General features: G+C 35.4%; 1 protein-coding gene and 1 pseudogene across 10 annotated transcripts in view; one reads left to right on the forward strand and one right to left on the reverse strand.

The window, feature by feature from the left end:
* BMPR1B (bone morphogenetic protein receptor type 1B) overlaps nucleotides 1-17,551 on the reverse strand; it is a 437,941-nt gene that overhangs the window by 33,873 nt on the left and 386,517 nt on the right. For all 10 annotated transcript variants that reach the window (XM_023582890.3, XM_023582891.3, XM_023582892.3 and 7 more), the window contains 2 exons: nucleotides 12,571-12,673; nucleotides 11,962-12,064 (listed from right to left, as the gene is read on the reverse strand). In XM_023582890.3, coding sequence (XP_023438658.1) covers nucleotides 11,962-12,064; nucleotides 12,571-12,673 — 206 coding nt within the window. The remainder of the gene's footprint in view (nucleotides 1-11,961; nucleotides 12,065-12,570; nucleotides 12,674-17,551) is intronic.
* Nucleotides 6,734-7,211, forward strand: LOC139439080 (low molecular weight phosphotyrosine protein phosphatase pseudogene; annotated as a pseudogene).

The raw sequence follows: 17,551 nt of genomic DNA on the forward strand, positions 1-17,551 counted from the left end.
GGGTAAGGAGAAGCATTACAAGTATCTTGTAAGACAATTACCTCAGGGCATTCCCTTGAAGTTTCATCTGGTGAGAATGGATTAATCACTTCAGGTGAAGGTTGGAAGTGACTCCTCAGGGCAGGGAGGAGGTCTGGACTCTTTGGGGTAAGCTGAGGTTTGGGTGCTATAGGCTTGAGGTTGAGTGGTCCTCTCCTCTGGGTAGGGAGGAGGTCTGGTGGCTGTCTGCTCAGGACAGACTCAGGTTTATTTGGCAAAGTCTCAGAAGAATTTAAGGTTTCAAAGCTCCCACTGCCATCATCATCTACCCACATGTCTCCTTCCCAATTCTCAGGATTCCACTTTTTTCCAATCAAGGCCCTCACTTTAACAGCAGACACCCTGCAAGGCTGAGATTTTAGTTTCCATTGTAACCCTGCTACTTGTACAATGAGACTCTGAGTCTGGTTTTCAGAGATTTCAAGTATGCCTTTGCACAAAACAAGATTTTCTTTTGGGGCACAGGTAGAAACTTTCACATCATTCATGCTGTACTTAAGTTGCAAATTTGAAGGCTTCACCTCATCCCTTTCTTTTATAATTGTGTCCAGAATATTTAGGAACAGCCAGCCAACATCATTGTACCTTTTAATTCCACAAAACTCTGTTAAGGTGTTAAAAACACTCTCATTCAGAGCCTTGCCTCTTATGAGCATGGAAGTAGCTGTATCCAGTAGTGATATTTTGGGTATCTCTACTGCCAACTTATGCCATGGATTATCACGACCTCTTGACCTCCTGATTATTGTAAACAGAGTGCCCTTGAATTTAATCACAGTATAGAGCCAAATGCAAAATCCCTGAACCAATTCAGAAATCCCATTGTTAAGATTCTGTTTCTCAAGAACTACTCCCAGTACCAAGCTGTATTAGTTAGGGTTCTCCAGGGAAACAGAACTGAAAGGAGATATCTGTAAATATTAGGTTGGTTCAAAGGTAACTGCAGTTTGCATTGTTGAAATTTGCCATTTGATAATGGAATACATTCTTAAATAAATGTGATGATGTTATGTATCATGTTAATGTGCATTTCTCACTTAATGTTTTTTGCTAATGACTTATTACTTGCTGTTTATTTTATATTTATTTTAGACTATGGAATTGACATTAGAAAAAAGCAAATTCGAGAGATTTTATTTGAGTTCAAAATGGGTCATAAAGCAGCAGACAACTCGTAACATCAATGATGCATTTGGTCAGGAACTGCTAACGAATGTACAGTGCAGTGGTGGTTCAAGAAGTTTTGTAAAAGATACAAGAGCCTTGGAGATGAGAAGCATAGTGGCCAGCCATCGGAAGATGACAACAACCAATTGAGAGCAATCATCAAAGCTGACCCTCTTATAACTACACAAGAAGCTGTCAAATAACTCAACACAACCATTCTATGATCATTTGGCATTTGAAGCAAATTGGAAAGGTGAAAAAGCTCAATAAGTGGGTGCCTCATGAGCTATCAAAAAAATGATCGTTTTGAAGTGTCATCTTCTCTTATTCTATGCAACAATGATGAACCATTTCTCAATCAGATTGTGACGTACAATGAAAAGTGGATTTTATATGATAACCGGTGACAACCAGCTCAGTGGATGGATCAAGAACAAGCTTCAAAGCACTTCCCAAAGCCAAACTCATGCCAAAAAAACATCGAAGTGTTTGAACCTAGTTATAATGATTTAATAATCATGGTCCAAAACTGCAATTCCTTTTGCACCAACCTAATACTATTAAGATTTTAAAAACTATCTCACGTAACAATGACAATGCACAAGTCCATAATTGTGTAGGGCAGGCTGCAAGCCTGGGATCAGATGAAGTTCCCCAGGAGACGCTGGATGTCTGAAGTACAGATGGGAATTCTCTCTCTGAATGCTGAAATCACTTTTCCTGTTAAGGCCTTCAACTGATTGTATGAGATGTCACTCATTGCTGAGGGCAAGAACCTCAGTTGATCATAGATGTAATCAGCCACATAAGCAATCAACTCACTGATGATTAAAGTCCATGAAATGCCCTTGTATTACAATTAGCCCAGTGCTTGCTTGACCAAACAATTGGATATCATTACCTGGCTGAGTTGACACATTAGCCTAAGCATCACAATGCCTTTGCGGCAAAAATGTCAATGAGCAAAATATTTTACAAAAAGGCCTTATACTATATATTGCTTTTCAACTAAATTGTTTTCACATAATATTGCAAACAGTTTTCCAAAACAATATTTTTTTCTGCAGTATCATTTTTAAAGACTTCATGGCATTATATATTAATATATCCTAATTCCAGGGCCAAACTTCTATTGCTCTATATTTAGGAGACTCCCATAATTTTGCTATAATAAATAATGCTGTAATGGCCACTCGTATACATACATCTCTACATAATCGAGAATTATTGCCTTAGTCGACATTCTTAGAAGTAGCACTATTAGTTCAAAGAACATTTATTTTAAGGCTTTTCATACATACTGTCAAAATATCCTTTTAAAATATTGTAACAGTTTTTATTTTCTCCATCACTGTGAATATATGTTTTAATTATTTATTTTGAAATAATTTTAGCCTTGCAGAAAAACTATAAGGATAAAGAACTCCAGTGTTTGACCCTTCACGCAGATTTCCAATTGTTAACATTTTTTCACATTTGCTTTAGAAGTCTCTTACTGTCTCAGTCTGTGCCTATTTATTTATTACATGTTTGAATGCATTCATGTTCACACGCAATATTTTTAGACCTTTTGAAGTTGCAGACATAATGTTCATACCTGTATTCATTTTGGAATGCATTTCTTAAGAACAAAGATATTTTATTACAAAATGATAATATAATTATCAAAATCAGGAAATTAACATGAACGTAAAAATTGAAAGTAAATCTCACTTTGAAATATTTGGATTATTTACTATTAACTTATATCCACAGAGCTTTATACTAATTTTTTGTTCAAACCTCATGACGGTCAATGTTGTGATTTACTCACCATTCTAAAACAGATATATTTAAACAGCTAGCCATGATCTACACTACTTGCCAAAAATTAATGAGAATAGCTACATCTGGAAAAAACTGAGAGAACATTAAAAACAAACAATTTTCTATTAATAATATTAACACAGAGACATTGCTAATGGTCAGGGAAAAAGGAGTTCAGAAACCTGAAACACTACAGTAATGTGTCCAAAAAGCTGTTAAGGTTTTAACACAGACAGGAATCACATATAATTAGCACATGCTTTGTCTGAAAGGTTGTTTAGTAAAATTTGAAAATAATGTCTAGGTTCTTCAAATTAAGCAGGCTAACATTTACACAATGAATTGTCTTAGTAAACTTCTTCCTGCGCTGCCCCACCCGCTACCCTTCCTTAGGTATATGCAAGGTTTACAATAAACCCAAGGTAGGCACAATACTTCAGCTAGTGAAAACAAAATTCACAATATTTTTATACATTTATAGGTGTAAATATAGCATTAGACATATACATGCAAACATTGTTGCTGAAAACATTAGCTTCAACTGCATTTCCAATTTAGAGCTGACAAAAGCCAAAAGCCTGACTTTACACATAAATCCAAAGAAAAGTCTGCATACTCAGCTAAAACCAGAACTAACCACAGGATCACACCCTATCGTTGGTAGGTGAATATAGCATACTTTTTCATTCCAGTGATAAAATTTTCTAAAATTCTCAACCTCATTGTATTTCACTTTCCATGTAAATACACCCTGAACTGCACATTTATTATTCATCTTATTATATTTTTGATTTATGAGATCAGTGAGACCAGGAATTCTTCCTTACATACCAAACACTTTTTTAAAGGCTAGTGTTACTTTCTTATTTACCTTTTCTTTGCCCCAATAACCCTATTCCTTGCAGCCTCATCCACGGCCTCCTTGTCTTTGTCATGAATAGGTGACCCATATCAATAAGCCTTTTGTATCTGTTGGTCACACTGGTTATGTTTTAATCTGCCATTACCTCTGCTCAGAGCATTAACAATGTAAACATTCAAGTCACTGCCCGAGCCTTGGAAAGGGAACACTTCCAGATGCCTATCAGGAAAACAGCAGACCCAGCCATTCTCTCCGGGCAGTAGATTTCTACCTGTGCTGTCACTCCAACTGCTTAAAGAGAGAAAACTGAGATCTCCCCTGGGAAGTCTGGTTCACTCTGAGAGGCAAGAACTGAGAAGAATCAGGAGTGCATTCATAACAAAATAGCATCCTGTCACTACTTGTCTCCTCTCTGACAAATATGTGGTTTGTAACTGCTTAAAATGCCAGAGCTATATTTATAATGCCAAAAGAAATAGAAGAAAAAAAATCAGACAGCTAGAAAGAATCTTGGAAATAACCACTTGACCAAAGACCTCCTCATATATAGGTCTTGATAATCATGGATAACTTAGAGATATTTTTCTATTAATAGAGCACAAAGTAACTAAAAAGCATATTCTTGTCAGAAGTTTTTAATCAACAAACATTATTATACTTATAAATTTATTTTTATCACATATAGGTGATTCTCAGAATGAACTTTAGAAATAAATTCTCTATAAGAACAGACATAACATTCTAGATATTTCCCTGCATAAAAAATATTTAAGATTATATTTCCTGATAACAAAGGTTAAGAAATTCTTATATTCAGATCATTGTATCTAATAAGAAAAAAGAGGGCTGGTCTCTAAATTCCTTTCATCTCTCCCAAACACAAGTTTAATCTGAAATTCCAAAATAATTAAGAGGTGACTATTTCAGGAAATGTTAGACCTACTCACTGACAAGTATCTAGCTCAGGTGCATGTATTAACTTATATAACTTTCAGCAAAATGTATGTATTAGAAAGAAAATGCTGGCATTAATCTTTCTCTGCTAGATATCACATAGTCAATATGTCTGTGTTGTAGAGAATATGGGAGAAGGTTTCATTGGTTAAATACCTGTTACTTGCAGAGTTTAATTTCCAACTGACAATATTTAAACTTTTCAAAAAGTTTGTAAGCTGCTCAGAAAACATATATATATAGAAGTCAAGTTAAAAAATAATAAGACAAACTTTTACATTAAAATTCTTGTATTATAATTTGTCTTAAACTATATAAATATTACCATATTTCAAAACATAAAGCTATTTCTGATACATTTATTATACTAAGAAGGAAATGTAAGACATAGGAGCAAATGCCATGTTCAAACATTTAAACTTACAACTACCTCAAAAAGTTAGATAAATTTTAGCTTATTTTGTGAAGTGTAATATTAACCCAGGTTTTCTGCTGATTTCATTTTAATTTCAGTCTATTATTTCTTGCTTTTTGGACTTAAATCTTCTTTATGTACTGGAGTGATAGGGTCAAAACATCTCACACTTGAACACAAACTCAACTGAGCACATTTCTCAGGGATATGTTGTTGCTGGTATAGTACTCCAATTTTTATTCTCTTTCTTCACACTTTCCTGTATTTTATTATTTCTCTATGTACTCAAAAAACACAGATAAGTATTATAATAAGTAATTTTGAAAAAAAAAATAAAACACCTCCTGAATTATCATGAAATAATCCTGCCTATCCCACATTGCAAGAGGACGTTTTACTCACATTCTCTTGGTCTGATGCTGAGATGCTCTCAGCACATCACTTGCGCCTTGCACTAGCCGGGAGCCAGACACCATGGAACCACAACTTCTCTCTAGAAGCCCCTACATCGAAACAAACATCTCTCTTCCTACTCTTTGCACCTGCTGAAGTGTTACTGGGCTTCCCAGAATGGTATTTTATTGTTTATGATGAAGGTGTTGCATCTAATCTAATTATTTTTCACATTTCCTCCTTAAGAAGAAGAATGAACCTTTTCTCCAGGGTATTCTGGTTTACTGGTGCTACAATGGAATAAGCAAAACAAGTGGAAAACTAATATTCATAAAAATTGTAAGCTGTATTCTGGTCACTTTACATCTTCTTTTCTGAAACTATTTTGGTTTTGTAGGCAAATAAAATTTCAAGGACATAAATATACACTGATAAATATGTGTTGAATGAGATTGTCTACATCTAATTTCCTACTAAATGCATTTAAGTTTAAAAGAAAAAAGAGGGAAAAAAGAGTCTTCTCTCTTAGAACACTCCAGATTGGGGGGGGGGGATAAAAAAATGTTCTTGTTTGTTTATTTGATTTAAATAAGAACTCTTTACTTTTAGGAATTTACCCTTAGAATATCATGAAGCCTGTTATTACTGGGTCCCTAGTAACATATAGGATTCCTGATAAGGTTAATCATTTGACTTTGCTGGCTCTGAGCAATTATTTAGGAACAAAAACAAAACAGTAAGCTGGATTCTTCATTCTTCAGCCTCCCAAGTTTCTTAATGACACGGTCTCTGATTTATAATAACTTGACATTTAAGACCTTGCCTAGTTCTGCGGTTCTCAGTGAAGTGTGGTCTCTGGAAGAGCAGCATCAGCATCATCTTGCAACGTCTTAGGGATATAAATTGTTGGTGCCCACTCAGATCTATTAAATTAGAAATTGCAGGTGGAGCCCACCAATTCATGGTTTAAAAAGCCCTCCAGTAGATTCTGATGCTCCTGAAGTTCGAGAACCACTGGCTAGAGATACAACTGGGACATAAAAATGTTACATTAAAGGAAACAAGGGCACTCTATGCCATTCCTTGAACCTGAGACAATGGCAGAGCAAGCATCCAAGTCAGCGCTGTTTGTGTGTCTGGGTAACATCTGGCAATCACCCAGTGCAGAAGAAGTTTTCAGAAAACTTGTAACTAATCAAAATACTTCAGATAATTGGAGGATGGACAGTGCTGCAACATCCACAGGAGATAAGAAAGCCCCCCGATTACCGAGGGCAAATCTGCATGAAGACGCATGATGTTCCCATGAATCACACTGCCCAGCAGGTTACCACAGAAGAGTTTGCCACATTTAATTATACACTATGTATAGATGAAAACAATCTGAGAGATCTGAGTAACAAAGGTAATCATGTTAAAAACTGCAAAGCTAAAAATGAATTACTTGGCAGCTCTGATCCACAAAAACAACTTATTATTGAAGATCCCTACTAAGGGAATGGCCCGGACTTTGAGACTGTGTACCTGCAGTGTGTTAGGTGCTTTTGCAAAGCAGTTTTGGAGAAGTCACAGTAAAGCTGCATCCATTCATTGCTGAGGGCCAACAACGATTAACATCTTTACAGTGGTGTTTTAGATTTTTCAATCAGTGTGTTAATGTTTCATAACTCAAGGAAAAAAACACTTTTTTTAATTGACTATTTCTCATCTGAAATAATTGTAATGGAAATCAGTATTGTGTTTGGCAGAAATATTAATAAAAATCTTTGATTGAGACCGTATGGGGTACATTAAATGTTTTTAAACAAGTTGGACCTCTTATTTTGCCCCAATTACAAAAATAATGGAAAAGAACAAACAGTAGAACCACAAAAAATAATGTTTTATGTGTCTTGTAACAGTAATTTCTTTCCAGAGTTTAGCTTTAAGGTACTAATCTAGTGACAGCTAGCATTCTATATGCTTAGTTATGATTTTAATAAATAATGAAATACATATCACTATAAGGCCAAGTCAAAATCTGAGCCCATTGAAACTTTTAATAATCTACCTTTCAGTAAGTTGATAGGGATAGCTTGATGGACAAATGTCCCCTATTCACCTATACCACCCCTCTTTACCCCAGGGCATTTTATTAAACTATATTTTCCTTGGTCATAAGAGTTTACAATCTTTAATTGGAAGCATTTTGAATTCACACACACCTATAGTGCACATTTGTATCTTCAGTATCTTTGATTATTCTTAATTTTTGTGTTTATCTAGTGTACTTCATAAGTAAGTCAGCTTTTGCTCCCATTTGGACCACTTTGCCTCTAAAAATTTAATTATATCCAGAAAGCTGTTGTACCTTTTGCTGACTTTGACAAATGGATTTGTTTTTATATGAACATGTAACCCAAATGTCAAATATATATTGGCTTAGATTATACTGAAGTCCTTAAATAATGTTAGGTATTTTATCAGTGTTTCATGCATGAGAAAATCTAAATAATTTATGTGTACTTTGAGATAACTGTAATCTCATTCATTTGGATATACACCAAAATAAACTGGAATGTATACAAATACCTCTTAGGGAAAAAAAGGAAACAGAGGAGGAAAGAAATAAAAACAGAAGGAGGGAGGAAGAAACAAATCCACTAACACTATATTCTGAGACTAGAAACTACTGCCTGTCTCAGAAAATTCTGTGTAAGGGAAATATAGCAATAAAAGGTTTTGAAATAAACATACTAATTGTTTATTGATTATTATGCGAAATGGTTAACCACTGTCCATAGAGTTTTGTGATTATAAATAGGAAAAGCATTTTGGGGGGATATCAATCAGAGCTTTCTATAGAAGACTGAATGAGATGACGTCATTGGCCCATTTCCTAGTTCTATCACTTGCTCTGGCCGTAAAACCTTGGCAAGGTACTTAACCACACTATTTCTCAGCTTTCATGTCTGTAAAATGGGGATGACAACAGCACATTCCTCACAGGAATGTTGTGAAGATTAAATGAATTTTTATATGTAAAGTACCTAGAAAAGAACCATAGTAAGCTCTCAATTTGCACTAGCAAATATCACTATTATGAGGATTCCCATTTCCTTTAGACAGAAAATAGGAACCTTTGACCTGGGCCCTGAGCTTTTACTGTGCCCCACTCTGTTCCTTCCTATTGAGCAAGAGGTACACAGGGCCAAGGGGATGTGTCTGACCAGTGCCTGCCCCACCCCACTCCCCATTTAAACAAAACTCCATTGCCTCCAAAATGGCCCCATATCCTTGGCCAGGGCCAGTGAGACCCTCTTCTCACCACCTGTCTCCCAAAGTAGACCACGCAGTTGGTGTATGTACCCTGAGATCTGAGAGATGACCAAAAGATGGCAAAGGGAAAGCCATGGCAAGGGGTATGGGCACAGTGTGAGCCTGAGTGCTGAGGTGTCCCCATTCATGCATGAGAAGCTTCTCTTTGTGCCAGGGAAACCCAGGGATGGGTCTCTCCCTATCACTCATGTCTCCATGTCAGAGTGAACAAGTCCAAGGAGTTCAAGCATCCCAAAGGCCAAACTGATATTCCTTCTCATTTTGAAAGTACATCTGTTAAGATAGGTTGATAGAATGCATTTTATTTACCAATCTGCTATACTGGTTTGTGAGTCTTAAATTACTTAGGCAAATAGCATGTGGATCTCCATTTATATATTGCCCCAACCCCACAAAAATTATGGTTTGGCCTGTGTATGAAAAAATCCACTACAATTAAAAATGTAAAAGCACAGGGTTTCATGTCTTTCTGATACCATCCCTGTTTCTTTATTTTTGGCACTATACATATTCGCATATATTGAATATGGCTGCAAATCAAATGTTTCTGCCCAAGGCATGACTGATATTCACTAGACACACATAATATACTTTAACTAAGAACCCTGTACAGGAGTACAGTAAAGGCAAACACACACAGTTCTATGGTATGGCTATGTAAAAAAAAAACAGTGCTCTCAAGACTACAAGTCTTACAGTGACTTTTACTAGCCCCAAAGTGTAAGGTGGAATCTGAAGAGACCTTTTCTAGGCGCTACAGAGAATCCTCAAGGTTCAAAGAAATAAGCCCTAATGCCACTTAATACCACCCAAGCCTATCAAGTTGTTTAATCCTATGTAGAATCTAGCAGCTACTTTTGCATCCTCATTACCATACTGCTTTGAAACAAGACCTTGCCTTCCCATCGCTGTCCTTTTCAAAGGCTTTTCACTATTCAAGAAGACCCACATTCTGGACCTCAGGGTAAACTCCCTCACCTTCCTGGTCCTAATTAGAATCTGTCTTCATCTAGAGGACAGTACTTGTATGGCAGCACTTAAGAGAGTCACAGTTTTCCTAAGCCTTACTGCTACTTCTAAGACACAGCACTTCCACTAGCATGTGAAAAACCTCCTCCTGAAGAGAGTTCTAAAATCTGGCACTTACCTCCTTCTTTCAAGTCACTCCTCTAGTTCTTCCCTCCCCACCCAACTCCTAACACATAACATCAATACTATTCAAATTGTTATCCATGGGCTGCTGCTTTTTGTAACTGGCTCACAAGGAAATAATTACAGAAAATGAGAGTAAACATTTAGAGCTTTTGCAGTAATTTTTTATCCTTGGACTTCTCTTTGAACAAGATGTTGCTGAATTTGCATGGTGAGATACCAGTGGAGCTGGCTATGTATACTAGTCAAATGTTTCAACTACAAATAGGTCCTTTCCTACAGAGAGTGTTTCCCAAATTTTAGTGTGCCTATGAAATACTTGGGGAATCTTTTTAAGAAAGCAGATACAGTAGGTCTGGAGTTGAGCCTGACAGGATCCTTCATTTCTAACATGCTCGATACTCATGCTACTGGTCCAACGACCCACATCAATAGCAACCAGTCATACTGTTTCATACTCTAGTATGTTGCAAATGCTTCATAAATATTACAAATCAAACCTCTGTATACACAACTGCCTCTCTTTAGAGGGACTGACACTCTCAACTGGGAAAGTTATTAACCACTCAATGATGTAACTGCCTCATTTTTTACTAGGAATAATAACTGTGAGCACCTCATAATTGAGAGGCTCAAAAGGGTTATTTTACGTAATACTTAGCACGGTGGTTACCTGATGATAGCTATTTTTACGTTTTATTTTTATTCCTGCCTTATCTACTTAGCAAAACTTCTATAAATCCTAATGTATCGATTTAAGTGTCCCTTCTATGAAGCTTTCTTATATATATCCTCCCAACCCGGACAGAGCTGGCCACTCACTCTTTTGTATCTTTAATGTACTTTATTATCAATTCTAATACTGAGCTATTCCTGACCAAATATAATTTAGTTATTTATATGCTTCTCTTTCACATCCTAGTGTATATGTTTTGAGAGCAAGAATTTTCTTCATTCATTTTTATATCACTAACCCTAACACATTGCCTGGTAAAATTGTAAAATGTGAAATTTTTTTTTCATTTGAATTATGACAACTCGATCTTATATAGCTTTCCTAGGGTATAACAAGATATAGCAGGAACAAATGTAAAATGCTCTCTTTAAAAACAATGAAACAGCATTATATTTTGTAGGAAATATTTTCTCTATATTAAGAAATAAAATCAATGATGAAGGATCATTTTAAATTGCTTGTGTAGGACTTGGACTTTACAATAATTACAAATCATTTATTTTTGTGATGAGAAAAAGGAGGAGAAAAAGAAATGTCAGAGCTGTTTTAATTACAAGTCTTTGGGTATGTGATAATTATCTTTTTAAATGAGTAACACTTAAATACATAATTTTTTAAATGAAAATGTTTGGACAAGTCCCCAATTTTATCAGTACCTTGATATATGACTTGACAGAAAATTATTTACTGTAGCAAAGATAAAAGGAAATGCCATACAGCAAATAATCTTTAATTTAGTCCCTTATAAAGTCTTTATTTTTAAAATGAATGTAGATGAGTGGTAGTTTTTAAGTGAAATACAATTTCTGAAGTCTAAAATATTGTTTCTTACCTCTACCCTCCTGCTACCCACCGCAAGCTCTAGTACTTGCAATTCTAAAGGGAAACAGGGGAGAACTTACAGTAATAACAATCCCAATAGTGAAGCCATGTACAACTATTTTCCCAAGTACTCCTTGTACACATCTCTGAATGACCATTGCATTATGTCACCTTGCCTTAGTTCTTTGCTCCAGCAGTGGAACCTGGTACAGGCAGATAATTTGGAATGGAGAGACTGATTCCAGTTATTTTCATTATGCCTGTAGTTTCTTCAGCCTGGAGTCCTTCCTCCCTTACCTCTGTTTTTCAGTGGAGGCAGTGTAGGGTGCAGGTCTTTATTACATTCGTTCCGTTCTGTGCAGCATTCAATTGATCTTCTTTGATGAGGAATGGGTGTGTCCTACAATGGAACCCAAACAGCTATAAGTGGGTTTCCTTTAAATTTCAAATTTCCATAATCTAAAACTGAAAAAATTAGCACTATTTAGAAAATCCACTTAAAACATAATAATTTTATACTCATACCTTGAAATTGTTGTTGTCTATTAAGGTAATTTATTTCAAATTATTGTGAATTATCTTAACCTTGGCTTTTGGACAAAATTACCATTCTGTTTGTTAATAACTAGTGCATATGGTGTAAACAGAGGAAGACTTGGCTTAATGAAATTAACTAAACTGGAATTTGAGAAAGATGATCTAATGTATAGCTCACCAAGAAATTAACAATAAAAATAAGAAGGATATTTGATTTTAAAATGAAGAAAAGATTGACCCAACGAGAATTTTCAAATTATTTTCAGATTACTAAAACCAGGCTGGTCAAGAGAGACAACTGTTATATTATGCTCCTAAGTTGACTGTCTGAAGTACAGGAAATGAAAGGTAACAAGTTATCTTCCTTACCCGACACTGAAAATCTGAGCCTTCTAGTCCTAGACATCCGGAAGTGACCACAGGTGTCCCAGAATCATCTTCTTCTATCATTGTGAAACAGTATCCGTCTGTGCTAAAGACCAAACAAGCAAAGTAAGTGTATATATTTGTGTGTGTGTCTAGAAGAAAAGGAAAGGAATAGTGACTATCATTTGTTTCATTACAAACAAGGAGAAAGTCAATGACCATTACAGGAAGCAGTTTCTTAAGAAGATAAAAATTCTCTTTTATATAAGTGATTTTAATTATCATAAAGTCATGAGTTATTATTCCCCCTGTTCTAAAATTTGCTAGAAATAAGGACTCAAAATTTCCATATGCTATTTATCATTAATCACCATTAATGGCAATATGTACCAAATACTGATCACCTCTTTCGTTACTTCATGGTAATCACCTCCACAAATCCAGACAAACAACTCTGTAAGGAGGTAATACTCTCATATTCTCTGTGAGAAAGAGGCACACACAGAGTAACTGAGAAAGGCCATACAGGTAATAAAACTAAGTAATTTCTGAAAAGCCATACAGCTAGTAAGAGACGAGCAAGGATTTGAACCCATTGCAGGAGAATATTTATGCTCGTTCTTCTTGCTCTGAGGTGGTTAGTAGACCGTACTTCTCTCTTACTAAGGCAACAAACTTGGAAAGAGGTAGAAGGCTGTGGTCAGCAGGGCATAACTGAGGTAACTAAGAATTTCTGACAGTTGATACTTCTGCTTCTCACTTGGCCTATCATATGAAGAAATTAAGCTTTTGTTGTAAGTAGACTTGAGTTTGAGTTGGGGGGTGGGTAAGAATGGACAACAGAAAGAAGCTGTTTAATCAAATAAGGCGTGGAAAGCAAAGAAACAATTTTTAATTTTGTATGGTTTCCTAGATTAAATATTAATTTCTCTTATTCTATTTCATTTAATCCCCTCTATAACAATGAAAAGGAAATAACATTATTATCTCTATTTTATGGGTGAGCAAATTATAGCTATGAGAGTTTAATAAACTTATACAAGATCACAAAACAAATAATTATGAACCAGGCCTTGAATCAGGGACCTCTAACTTCATTCCCATGCATTTTTTGCTATCCCCTCCTGAGACTAAAAATGAAAAACAAGTACTGTTATATATAGAACTATTCATAAACAGACATTACTGTCTTTAAACATTTGGGAGCAGACTCCAAATACAAATCCTAAACCACTACTACCATGTCCTAAGAAATAAAGAAATAAAGTACTGAACTACATCACTGTTGCTTTCTCATACACATTCATGCTCAGAGTCCAAGGCAGTTATGACAATGTAGTCCCAAAAGGCTATAGAAAGAAAGCTCTCAGAATGGTATAGGCCATGATTTTCGGGTTTGCCTATTCTAAATTAGTGGTAGTAGCATTCTGCCATACATTAGCCCTTGAGTTATCATTAACACTCTTAGAATTATTTACTTAGTTTATAAGCCTCAAGGGATCCAAAATACCTCTGTTTATAAGAACTACTATAGCAAATTTCGAGTATAAAAATGAATGACTTCGAAGGACCAATGATAAATCTCTTTGTTAGACTCAGGTCAAAAGCATGAATACTGTTGTGGAAGAAAGAATGACTATGAATAGCCAATGGTCTGAATTCTTTGAGGCTTTTTAGTCAACTTACTGTAATTGCTACAAAACTCCAAAGTATATAAACATGGAAGGCAATGAATAAAATAGGTCTTTCTTAGAAATTTGCTTGAAATATGAGCAAACAATACTTGTGTGTTTTTTTATTCTTCTCCTATACATTTAGACTACATGTGTAATTTATATTTATCAACAAAGGCAAATGCAGGAATTGGAAATAATAGTGTTCCTAATTTTCTTATATTAGGAATTGACAGCAACTAGAGATGATGGTACACTATATTAAATCTAAAAAGACTTAATTATGAGTTCTCCACCTTTAAAATCTGAGTATGCGGAAATGTACTTTAAGGCAACTTACAAGAATCAAAAAAGGGAATAGATAAAACAGGTGAAGTTGTTGGCTAATTAGTGTTACAATATCCTGAGAAATATAAAGGGACTTCATGGAAAGTGAATTCAAGCTTTAAAAATGAACTTCCCTGTATGCAAAGAATAATGAGCTAAAAAGATAAGGAGGAGATAGGGAGAAAAGAGTCAATATCCCATAAGTCATAAATTTGGAAAGGAATCAAATATTTGGTTGGAGGACCAGCCAGGGGGTGGGTAGAGGGGGAAGAGCCACTTCAAGTGCGTATTATCTGCAACAAAGCAAAGATAATTTATAAACTTCTCTTTGAAATTACTAGCTAGTAAGCCACATCAACTGGAAGCCAGCAGTACAGTTACAGAAGCTTAAAAATTACTTAAGAACTTTCAACTCTCAAGCAAGCACAAATATAATCAGAGCTATGTTCCTGGCACTAAAAGATGGCTGCTGCCAGTCACCAAGGGCTATTAGGTCTCATCATTGGCTTACTTGAACATCCTGCTAATAGAGCTTGTGCGTGAATTCAAAATTATTTAATTCTATAGCCAAGTGTACCTAGTTTCTAGAAAGCCAGTTAGGTAATACAGGCCCTAGGCATTAAATATTCAGAAAGGATGTAGACTGAATGTATATTCAAAGCTACATCCAGACAGAAAGTGGGCAATAACTTAATTCAAGCTTACCTGGAATGTGGGGGATATGTTAATTCAAGACCCATCTGGTACTCAAACACTTAAAACTCTAAGAAGCTAACAAAGAAAAGTCCTTTCTGCATAAAAGCACCGTTTGACTCCCCACTCCTACATCCTCTGTATAAAAGGGACCCAGAATCCTATCCAGAACTTGGCTTTTTGGACAGGAGTCCTCCAGGCTGGCCAGTCATAATAAATCTTCCTTCTCCGAATATTCCTGAGAATATGTGATCATTGAATCCTTTCTGCTTCCACAACACTGCTGCCTGGTTGTCATGTTTGGCTGAAAATTTTGAAATGTTTTATATACATTAGTACTGATCATTCCCAGAGTGTTAAAAGTAACAGTAAGAAGAGATGAAGAATTAAGAAGGAAACAAAAGTAAAAAATAATTTTTAACAAAATTGAAAGTAGTATAATGTATACATGAATATAAGGAGAATAATTTGACAAGAATAATGATTATGAACAAAAAAAAATTATTCATGTAACATTTCAAAAACGCTGCCTCTGCAACAGGTAAAGAAAAACAGTCAAAATGGAATAACATTTGAGTGCATGCCAAGAGGAGTAGTCATGTATACTGAATGCCTCTCAACATTTAATTCATTAGAAAACAAAGCATTTGAGAATTGAAAGTTTATATGAGGTCAAAGCAGTGAAATAAAACTTACGGTAAAAACTTGATGGATACACAAGTTCAAAGCTCCTTGAATATGCCCAATATTGCAAAAACAAAATAATGTCTAGAACACCTAGAAAGATCATAAGGGGTTAACTGTCTCAAGACATTTTCAGTATGCCCATCAAACAAATACTAGAAAGTTAAAAAGGAGTAAATCTGGCTTAAAACTTTTAGGGACCAAATGACCCCTTTATAGGTGGACATATATCCAGAGACCGAAAGCTTTAACTCTTCTCTGTCACTACAGATTTATGGTCAAATGAATTTATAGTCTTCTGGAATACAAATCACTCATTAGTGGTAGGATAATGGCTAGAGACCCATTTCTTAAGATATTTAAAATTGCACTCAGTGTCTTTATTTAAATTGGCCTATTTATTGTTTCATTTTAGTGAACAGAGTGTTTATAATTTTACCAAAGACCTGATCCCTTTAACAGTATTCTTCTACTATGACTTTATGTTTCTCTATTGAAGACTTCAGGGTTGTTCAGTCACCATCACATTTTACAAAGGATGTAGAGCTTTTTAATTAACTAGTCTAGATCATTATAAAGATTAATTTAATAATACACTGAATTTTAAACATTATTAAATAGTTTAAAAGAGTTTATCTGCTCTGCTCAATAAGGAAGATAGGGCATTTTAAAGCATTATTTTAAATTTAGTCTTGACAAATACTAAATTATATAATTGACTACCTGCTCAACTGCATCTACCTTCAACGATTAAAATCTGTTGATCATTACTTATTCCTTTTTTTTTTTTTCAGTATGTGAAAAATACTAGAATTCTTCAATTTCTTTCATATTTCTTTTTTTTCAGTTAGGATCACTTTTAACGTGTCAGCTGATTTGAGGTCATCTGTAAAGAGGTCCTTGAGAATATTCTCTGCCCTGGTTTGTCTTTTGTACAACCCAGAAAATTGTGTTCTTAAGCTAACCCAAAACCTGTGCTTATGAAGGCAATGTAGATAGGGCCTTTTGGTTAGACTTAGTTAAGAGACCTTTAATTAGATTTATTTAGGTCTTTGGACTGAGTCAGTGAGGTGTGACCCAGGGTGTCTCAGCCCTCTTGCTGGGGTCTTATATAAACTGAAAACTAGAAGCAGAAACACTCAGAGAAAAAAACAGCTGCCATTTTACCCTCCCATGTGAAAGACATTTCCAGGATTAGCTACAGCTGAAAGAGAGACTGAGAAAAAAGTTGAAGACAGTGGGCCCAGGAAGAGATGGGAGAAGGTAGAAACCCAATGGCGAGCCGCCATCTTGCCTCGCCCATGGCGGGAGTCCAGAATCTGACTAGCAGCCAACCTTTGGTGAGAAACATCTCTGATGATATCTGATTTTGGTGAGAAACATCTCTGATGATGTCTGATTTGGACATTTACACAGCCTTGGGAGTAAAAGTTTTTACTCTAATAAAATTCCCATTCTAAAGCCAAGCCCTTTCTGGTTCTCAAATATCTATTTAATATTCAAGGGGAAAAAGGAAGTTTTCAAAGTTTTTTTCTACCAGTAAACTCAAAGATACATAAAACATTGAGTTGCTATTTTAAATCATGTAGATGTTAATCATTTAAAAC

Source organism: Dasypus novemcinctus, chromosome 1 (assembly GCF_030445035.2).
Source record: "Dasypus novemcinctus isolate mDasNov1 chromosome 1, mDasNov1.1.hap2, whole genome shotgun sequence".
NCBI classification, from domain to species: domain Eukaryota; kingdom Metazoa; phylum Chordata; class Mammalia; order Cingulata; family Dasypodidae; genus Dasypus; species Dasypus novemcinctus.